Below are 10254 nucleotides of genomic sequence, written 5' to 3'. Positions count from 1 at the left end.
ATGTATGTAACTATAGTGAGCAGTATAATTTTGCTCATATTATCTGATGTTTGCCAAAAGAAGAATAAAAGCTGTATGAATTAAATCAACATTTGTTCAATTGTTATTTTTAATTGTTCTTCTCAGATTGTTTTAGAATTTTATCCAGGCTCTATTTTGTCCTTACATATAATTGAGAATAATACAATCACAGATTCTTGCTTTAAGGGATTTCGAATAAATATATCAAGCATAGCATTATGTCTCAGACAGAATAGAGGGAGATAAAGTGATAGGCATTTAAGCCATGGCTCTTAGAAATCAGGTTGAAGCTTAAAACCTCTTAGAATAATGAAGGACAATAGAATAATTTAGGACAAATGAATTTGAAGAATATTCTAAGACTTGGGTGTTAAAGAAGGAAAACAAGCACTATGTATAAGTGAGAAGTAGTAAGGAAATTTGTGCAAATTAATGCTGGCACATCATTGTTAATATATTATCTTGGTACGGGTTCTCACGAACTAGCTGAAGGAGTGGAACACTTGTGTTTCTGAGAATTAAATTGGTAATTTCATAATGTTTTTACTTTTATTGAACAAATGAGCGTGGTTTTTCTTCCTTTCCATATTGTTTCACATTGATTTTTCTTTCCTGTCTTATATCTTGTTTAAAATCTTTTTCCATCTTGCAGAAAAATACAACTCAAGGAGTTATTTTTATTTTTTTTAAAGCAACTTGTAGGAAGTATCATTTCTTGTTCACCATTGTTCCCTCCAACTTGAAGGCCTTTGAGCTGCCATTCAGAGTTGAGCACTTCACCCACCCAGCTTTGCCTAGCTTCCTATCCTGGTCTCGCCTTAATTACCTAGCCAAACTCCCATCCAGCCTGGGCTGGGTGCCGCACTTCATACATGTTGATTTCTAGTAACTACACACTAGTAATTATTTGTATTTAGTTTATTGTTACTATTATTTTCCCTGTAAGTGCTTAGAAGCAGCTTTTTGGCTATTAATAAAATATCTAGTACATTGCCTGACCTCTGTAGTAAGTGCTTCATAAATGTTGTTGACAGTCATATATATGACTAATTGAAAGGATAGGCTGTGACTCTGAGGAGTTGTCTTTAGACTAATGGACCATCAGGAGTAGGGAGAGGTATTGACTTAGCATTGTGCTTGCTTACAAAAGGGCTGCTTTCTAAATTTACCTAACCCCTTGGATGAATTCTTCTAGTCTTTTGAGTTGATTTAAGGGAGGAACAACCCAAGAGAGCTTTCTTTTTTCTTCTGAGACTGTTAATTTGCTTCATGTCTCAATTAGGACAATTGATTTTAATCTATGAAATATAAAGGTCCTTTAAGGTAAGTGTATAAACCAAGAAAATACTACAAACTTTGTAAATACACTGACCAGGAAGTTTATAGTTGTCTTATTTCAGTATAATCAGGATGACTAGCATACCTTACTGAAACAAATTACTACCTTTCTGCTGAAATTATCAGTTCTCTGAACAGGAATGACTTATAACCTTTCTCCCGATTTTTATTATCTGTGTTACCCTTATCTTGACAAAAGGAAACTCCGGTTACTATTTATAATCTTAACCAATACAGTATCACCATGAGGACTAATGAGAACCCAATGCATAAGTTTATGACAAAAATAACCTAGTTTTAAAAAGTAAATTGCTGTTTTTGAATCAGACATTTCCCCCCTGAAATCAGAAAGGCATTCTACACCTCTACCAGAGTTTCTCAATAGTGACTACAGATGTTCTGAGCTGGATGATTTGTGAGGGCCATGCTGTGTGTTATAAGATACTTAGCAGCTCTGCTGGGCTCTGCCAGCTGAGTGCCAGTAATACTCCTGTCTCCAGAGATGCGAGGGAGAAAAATATCGCCAGACATTTTAAATGTCTTCTTGGGGACAAAATTGCTCCCAGTTGAGAATAACTTAGTAAATCTTTACATTTTCCTGCTAATGAGGTTGGAAAATTCTAAGGAAAACCATTTAAAATAAAAATTGGGCACATGAGACAGAGTTACTTGTCTGATAATTTTGGCAACTGCCTAATGCTGGACTTTACACGAACATCCTTTGAAAAGCTCTGGACCCTAACTTTTTCTGTCCTATGTTCATACTATATCCTAACCCACTGAGATGTGTTTGACTTTTGAGACCACTGGTGGTAGGAGTCAGGATAGACTTAAGTCGGAGTGTGGTAACAACTCAAAAATCTTGGTGGCTGTTCCAACAAGGAGTATTTCTTGTGTGGGCTATATTTCACCAGTTGGTTGGGAGCTGTGCTCCATGTCTATACCCTGGGACCTAAGCTGTCACTGTCTTAAACTTTTCTAGGAGACTGTTCTGGAGTTTGACTCCAATGATGTGGTTCAGAAGAAACACTCTTCCATTCATTGGCTTGAATTTGTCGTATAGCCTCACCCAAATAGGAAAGTACCCAGAGAGGCAGCCCTGCCATGCATGTGTACTAGAAAGTACACATGTACATTTTCACATGTATTGGAAATACTGGAATTTGGGATCAGACCTAGTGTCACTTATTTTTTAAACTTGTGCATATATTTAACCTTTTAGAGCTCCAGTTTGCTTTTAGGAAATGGGAATAATAGTAACATTTACTTTAGTAGGAAAATGATACAAGTAAATATGGAAGTTTAGATAATGAATCTAGGATTTTAGTAAATGCTCTATAATTTATGGCAAATATGAAAATAATGGTTATTTTGCTGTGTTTTGTATATGTGGGGGTTTTGTTTGTGTTTCTTTTTTGTTTGTTTTTGCCTATGTGTCACCTGGAAGGGAGGCAGGTGTGATAGAGAGGCAAATGATTTGTTTTGGAAAAGTGGGATCATCATGGTGGTTCACAAAGCAGAGCTTGAGATGCTGTAATGAGGGGAGTTTCAGTGCTGCTCTTGGTATTCAGCATTGAGGATTTTCTGTAGCTTGCAGGCCATTATGAGTCCCAGGAAGAATCTGAGATAATAAGGTAAAAATTCTAAAGTATTTGTTTTGCTTCTTATCTGTTATCTCAAAGTTTGACATTTATATTCTGTTTGGAATTGAGCTGTCAAGATTCTTGATCAGAATAGAATTTTCAGGTTTGGTTATGATCTTCTTTAATGGATTTTTAACTTTTTTTATATTATTGGTGAATTAATGTGAATTAAGAAAACACTTTACCAAGCTTCACAAAGAATACCCACAACAGCCTGGGTTTAATACCACCACTCCACTGAAATCGCTTCTAAAAGTGGTACCAGTGATCACTTATCTGTTCTCGCATCTTCCTGGAAATCTCTGCTGCATTTAATGCTGTAGACACTCGCTCCTTGAAATTCTGTCTTGCCGTTCACAATAATGTTCTGCTGATTCCTCCTCCTTAGGCTCTGTTCTGGCCATACTTCTTCCCTTGACTGGCTTTCAGGATGTTATCCTTGACTCTTTTTGCCTTGCTGCACCTGAACTGCTATCCTGGGAAGCTGAATGAGGTCCGGATAGGTATTTTGTTTGAAGTGGTTCACAGAACATTCAAAAGTGAATTAGTTAGCAGTATATAAGAACTGGAGGATTTCACTTAAAGTCCATGTTTCTACTTCTAGAAATCAGAACTGTCAACGCTGGGCCAGGACTTCCTCATGGCAGCACTCAGTAAGGACTGAGTCGAGGCTGTGGCCTTTAGCCAGCACATGGACTCGGTTTGCCCACCACCATCCCCAGCTGGTCTGGAAAAGTACAGTTCATGTCTCGGTCAAGGGTGCCTCGTGCTCAAGCCAGAATCTTGCTTGGCATCATACCATCCCCCTCTAGGTTCACCTTTTTGTTCTTTAATTCTATCCATAGACTTTGTAAATGTTACCTTGTTGTGCTTGGTTTTATCTCACTTTCATTTCTACTTTTAATTTTAATTGGTTACTTCCTTCTGTTTTTTATCTATTTAACTTTTGGTAGAAACTTCTAAAAATTATGTATAAGTGTATTTGTTTGTGTGTGGGTGTTTAAGTAATATATGAGAGGTTCATCTAACCTAGTGGTAATCTATTGTTGATCTGTAAGCTGATATCATTTGCAAAATAAAATTTTGTGTAAGATGATGAATTTTTCATAAAGCAAATTCATTTGATTTCAAGAAATATACATAAATAATTTTTTTTAACCAGAGAGCTTTAAAATGTCCTTTGATGAAATTATGGTGGTAATAGAGGAAAGTGAACTTTTAGAAATGACTTTATTTGGGACTGCCTGGGTGGCTCAGTTGGTTAAGCATCAGCCTTCTGCTCAGGTCATGATCCGAGGGTCTGGGGATCAAGCCCTACATCAGGCTCCCTGCTCAGTGGGGAATCTGCTTCTCCTTCTCCCTCTGTTCCTCCCCCCACCCCCACTTAAAAGATATATATATATATATATAATAAAATGACTTTACATAGCAAAATATACTTGGCAAAATTAAGAGTTGATAACTGAATTTCTTACAAATTGTTTCTTTTGTTAAAGTCTCTGAACCACTGGTATATTTCTAACCTCATGTCCAACGTAAGAAGTCTTTGTATAGCACTGCTGACAAATCCTCACCTAGTTCCCTATTTAAACTCCTTTAATGAGAGTACATTCAGATATCTAAGTAATAAGTTGAAGTAGTGATGGATAAAGGATAGTGTAGTACAGGTCACAGTGGAGAGACAGGTCCTTGACACACTAGACATATATTACCACCTTAGTCAGTCCCAAAATGGTACATGCACATCTGAGATTTAACAAAAGGTGGAGATCTTGATTTAAAATGTACAAAATAGAACTACATTTTATTGAGCATTTACTATCTATGTGCTAAGTGCTTTACATAAGTGGGCTTTAGTCCTTGCAGGCCAGCTTGGTATTCTCATCCCTGTTGTAAAAATGGGAGTGAGACTTGAAGACTTTGAGAGTGAACAACTTGCTAAGCCACAATGCCAGTAAGTGGCAAGGCTGACCTCAGAAAGCAGGCCTTTGAGAATCCGAAGTCCTTTATATTTTTCATTATTTTTTTTAAAAGATTTCTTTATTATTTAGGGGGAGAGGGAGAGAGAGTTGTAAGCAGACTCCAAGCTGAGTGTAAAGCCTGATGCTGGGCTCAAACTCCCAACCCTGAGATCACAGCCTGAGCTGAAACCAAGAGTTGGATGCTTAACAAACTGGGCCAGTCAGGCACCCTGAGCATCTAAAACCCTTTAATTCAAAGCTTCCATTTCCATATTTAAAAAGAAAACAAACCAAGAGAAATCCAGTGCCCTTTTTTATTACAGGACAGAAAATCTCTACAGTAGCTTCCTAGTACATGAAGCATCTGCTCATGTTTGAAAACTTTAACCCAAATCTCACACCACATTTAAATCACAAAGTAAGCTTGCCAAAACAATTCAAGTGTGTTGGTTCCTGCCATAACCTGTGTTTATGAACAACTGTTTTTAATGCATTTTTACACCTCTCAAAATCCTTTGTCACAGGGGCCCCTGTCATAGGAATTAGCCAGTTTCTTTTGTAGTATAGATGTTAATAAATGTTAGTAGATGTGTTGTAGATGTTAATTAAAATTTAAATAATATAAATTAAATTCATAAATATAAATTAAATAAAATTCCTGATTGTTTTGAAGTCCTTGAGATTCTAGGATGCTATATATTTTAGCATTCCTACAGCACTGTATACTTCTAAAGTAGTTTATAATCATCAGTTAGATATTTCCCACACAATCTCAGTGGAATAGACTGGTATTCTTGTTATTCTACTGAGAAGAGAGATAAAACCAGTTTTACTTGCAGTTTACAGAAGTCACTTTCACATTCTAGATTAACATTCAATTTAAAGTTCCTAGTTTTATGATGAGTTCACAGGATGATGCCTTCTCAAAAAACTGGTGATTTTTTTCAATTTTCCTGCAAATAGATTGATTTCTGGTTGCTGGGAAAGCTGGGGATGGCCGCATTCCATGAGCCCAACCCAGCAGAGCTCAGAGGCCATTTCAGCTGAGTGTTTATAGGGAGCATGTTTAAGATGCGGGTGAAAACTCCAAAGTCTGAAATAGTAAACCCCATCCCCTTTTTCTTCCTAGTTTTTTAATGTCTTCATAAACTGGGTTTGTGTCACAGCCTTATCCTACCAAATATTACCCCACTCTCATTTCCCCACTTTACACCCTAAATTGTGGCTCACATCTAATCTAATGTACCTACGAGATCAGGTTCTAATGGCAATCCTACCCACATTATACCCTATCATTTTCTTCCCCCGTCCCTTTTTCCTCTCACCTAGAATAGTACAAAAATCTCATAATTGCTTCCCTGTCCGCAGAGCCACTCCCTTATACTCCCCCTTCCTTCATGCTGCCAAAGTGAATTTTCCAGAAATGCAAATCTGAGACTGTCTCCTAACCTAAACTTTCCAGTGGCTCCCTGGGCCTAGGGGTTGAAGTCCAGTCCTTAACATAGCGTTTAAGGGGGTTCCTTTATGACTGGTCCTGTGAACCTCTCCCCCATCATTTCCATTCACTCCTTTCTTTAGACTTATGCACTAGAATTACTTATATTCCCCATGGTCCCATGTATTTCATGCCTGTGAACATTTTTCTCACACTCCTTTTATTTAAATTCATCCCCCACCTCCTTACATTTATTTCATCAACTGCTTAATTCTTCTTAACCTGTTACGATTAGACTCAGCAGTCAACAGCAAGAAATCTTTCTTGAACCAAGGTGCCTCAGTGCTATCATGGTACCTAGTATGTAATGGGCACTTAATGAATATTTGATTATTGTAGCTTTCATTTTGCCGCATTTATGCGTGTCAAATCATTATTTTGTACACCTTAAGCTTATATGTCATATGTTAGTTATATCTCAGTGAAACTAGAAAACAATACTTGATGAATGAATGACCAATTTACATTTCTGATTTCCCCCTAGATTCTACGCCCCTTGAAGATAATAACTTGTTATTCATGTTCATATACTAAGCATCTTGGACAGTGCATAACAGATAGTTAATGTTTTAAACTTCTGTGTCTTCACATGTCTTTTCTCCTATATTTTCAAGAACGTTAATTTGTGCTACTAATAGACTTTATATAAGGTACTCTTTCACACAACCCCTTGGCATAAAATTCACTTTAATTTAATGAACATTTACTGAATTCTATGCCAAACATGGTGATAGAGATTGCAGTTCAAACACATAGCAAGAAATATGACTTGAACAATAATACAAAGTATTAAGTCCTAAATTAGAGTTTGTATAAAGTCACCTTGAAACAAACATGGAAGCAATTCTGCTCAGAGAGAAGGTCACAATTCAAGGAAAATGATAGAGTAAATACTTGAGCAGACTCTTGAAAGGATTAGGAACAGTTAGGAAGTGGCCAGGAATACAGGCCAAAGGAATGGCATAAGCAAAGGACTAAATATATTTGATGCTTCTGATGAATGGTGGTCATCTAGATACAGAAGGTTTGTGAAAGGGAATGACATCTAATGACGCTAGGGCTAGACTGATACTTTAATTCCAACTCAGTTGGGATTTTAACTTATAAGCAATGAGGGGCCAATGAAAGACTTTTATTTATTATAGCTTTATCATAGAGTAAGATGTATTATAAGATGATTGATGGCCGTGACAATGTATGTAATGGCAGAATGGCAGAGAATATAATGGCGGCAGGCAGTAATACAGTAGAGATGATGAGACCATGTTGTGATAATAGCAGTAGAAAGAGAAACAGATAAGTGTGAAGGGTGTGGTGTGGTGGATTTGTACTGGATCAATTTAAACTTAGACTATATCTCAGAATCCCCTTCCCTGTATAGTTTCCCAGTCCTAGCCACAAGAGACATGTTGCACATTTGGAAGGCACAAGGCAAGCAGACGCTTGGAAGTTAGCATGAAGGCATTCGAGTGTCAGTAATGTGTCCTGTTGCTGATCTACTGGCTCACTTCACTGGTATGAATTAACAATGGAACCTGCAGCTTCTCCCACTTCTGCCAGATCTTCTCCTTCAGCGTCCCTGAATCCTGGAGCAAGCACAGCACCAGACACATCCACAATAGCCCTACATAGATGGCTTAATCGGCTCCCACAATTATCTAAGGCCGAAGGCTATATGAGTTTTGTTGGTCTTCTCTGATAAAGAATTTTCTGCTATAACAAAATACACCCATGTAATGGGTTTTGGGACTAGGACTCAGGTTAAATTAGAATTTTTATTTTTATTTTATTATTTATTTATTTATTGAGATTTTATTTGAGAGAGAGAGAGAAACCGTGTGTGTGAGTGGCAGGGTGGAGGGTAGAGAGAGAAGGAGAGAGAATCTCAAGCAGACTCTATGATGGAGCCCAGCTTGGGGCTCAATCCCATGACCCTGAGATCATGACCTGAGCCAAAATCAAGAAATCGGGTACTTAACTGACTAAGTCAGCCAGGCACCCCTAGAAGCATCCAATTATGATTTTTGTGAGATCCATTATTTCAGTAGGATTTGCAAAAATGGTGATTTTCCTAAATCTATTTTTTCCCTCCTCATTTATAAGCTTTTATTTTTTCTTTGAATAGGAACCTTATTAACCCTTAAGTTATACTAAAAGGTACTTATACTGGAAAAGCAGAATAGATGCTTCATTTTTTTCCTTTATCAGTTTGCAGACTTATGAGTAAGTTTCTCAGCAATCCCTTGGTAATCAATGAGTTTCTTTTATTTTTAAAATACCATTATGAACTCCTAGATTTTAATGTGTTTTCATATGTTTCATTCTAGATTATTGTTTCTGATCCTCAAATTTCCCATTTTAGACCAGTGGGAACCTAACCTCTAGAAATTGGTTTTTGTGTCCTTTTGATGTGTGATCTCACTAGTCTGATAACGTGCATGTCTCTGGCATTAGAATCTAGCATAAGATATCCTAGGCTCATTGTGTATATTTCCTGCCCCAAATCTGGAATCAGCTATTTCTTCTTCCTATCTTTTTCACAGGTAACACTCTGATGCCTCCTATCTTCAACATGGTAGATCTCAGAATGTTTTTGTTTCCATGACACACCAGTTCTGTAATTAGAGGTTCTAAAGAGGCACATAAGGAACTTAATCCCTAGTGATTACCTTCTCCCTCTTATATTTCTCTTCTAAGCCCATGAGTGAAAGGTTGCTATTAAGAGCACTGAAGGGTGGTGAAAATACTAAGATCATTACCTTGAATGGGAAGAAGATAACAAAGATGCCCTCAGCATTAGAAAAACTGCCTGGCCTGAAGACTCTAGATCTTCGGAATAACCAAATCCCCAAGGTGTGCCCGGAAATAAGCACCTTGACCCAGGTAAGGAATAGCATAGCATTTTGGATTGAGGTTGGAAAATAGGAAGAGAGAAGAGAGGTGAGAGAAAAATACGGCTTTGTTCTCTGGAGACTTAGCTCCCGGGAGACTTACTGTGGAGTGTTGTTGGAGAGGCATCAAAAAGCTCTCTTCCTTTGGGGATTACATTTGGTAGGGGAGAAGATGTTCCAACGTATTCATGTGCACATCTGGAATCAGAGGATTAGGTCCCTGACACACTCATCCTTCTGGAGGCTGTCATCTGGAAAAGGCTTGAGAGCCTGGAGCTGCTTGTCTACCTTGGGGGCTCCATCTGGAAGTGGAATTGAGGACCCAGGAGATGCTGTTCACCGTGGAGACTATCCTGAAGCTTTGCATATGGAATGAAGAGACTTTTTGGATGTAGCAAGGGGGTTTCCTTTCAATTTCCTAGAGCTGACTGAACTTTTAAATGAGAGCATTGGCAGCAAATAGCAAGGAGGAAACATTCATTTCTTCTGAAGCAGTCTTTAAAAGAAGGTTAGTATTTTTAAAAAAGAATACCCTTCTTAAAAAGCAACAGTTGACATGAATGAATCCCAGATGCTTGTGTTAAACATTTCTGCCCGACAATGTGAAACCTCAGCTGCTAAAAATCTTGAGGTTAGGAGAAGGCAGGGGTTTTTAATTTTGCTGTTTTCTTTGTGTTCACTTCTAAACTGTCACCAAGCACTGAGAGAACCCATGAACAGTAAACTCATTGCAGTTCATTGGTTTTGAGTTCAGAGTTACCAAAAAAACAAAAACAAAAACAAACAAACAAAAACAACTTACCTTCACCTATCTCATTTCCTTTTAGAGTCACAAAATTATTTGAACTTGTAATCTGTGGTCAAGTCTTTAAAAAAAAAAAAGAGCAATATTCACAAATTCCTCC

The 10254-nt window shown here is 37.6% G+C and overlaps 1 protein-coding gene across 2 annotated transcripts in view; it reads left to right on the top strand.

The window, feature by feature from the left end:
- Window positions 1-9158: 9158 nt before the first annotated feature.
- LOC111146846 (leucine rich repeat containing 69) overlaps window positions 9159-10254 on the top strand; it is a 105695-nt gene continuing 104599 nt past the window's right edge. For both annotated transcript variants that reach the window (XM_022502553.1, XM_022502552.1), the window contains exon 1: window positions 9159-9341. In XM_022502553.1, the coding sequence (XP_022358261.1) occupies window positions 9159-9341 (183 nt within the window). The remainder of the gene's footprint in view (window positions 9342-10254) is intronic.

Source organism: Enhydra lutris, unplaced genomic scaffold, assembly GCF_002288905.1.
Source record: "Enhydra lutris kenyoni isolate GAN:26980312 unplaced genomic scaffold, ASM228890v2 scaffoldscaffold14, whole genome shotgun sequence".
NCBI classification, from domain to species: Eukaryota; Metazoa; Chordata; class Mammalia; order Carnivora; family Mustelidae; genus Enhydra; species Enhydra lutris.
Note: the sequence above shows the minus strand (reverse complement) of the source record. Positions and strands in the feature narration are given on the sequence as shown.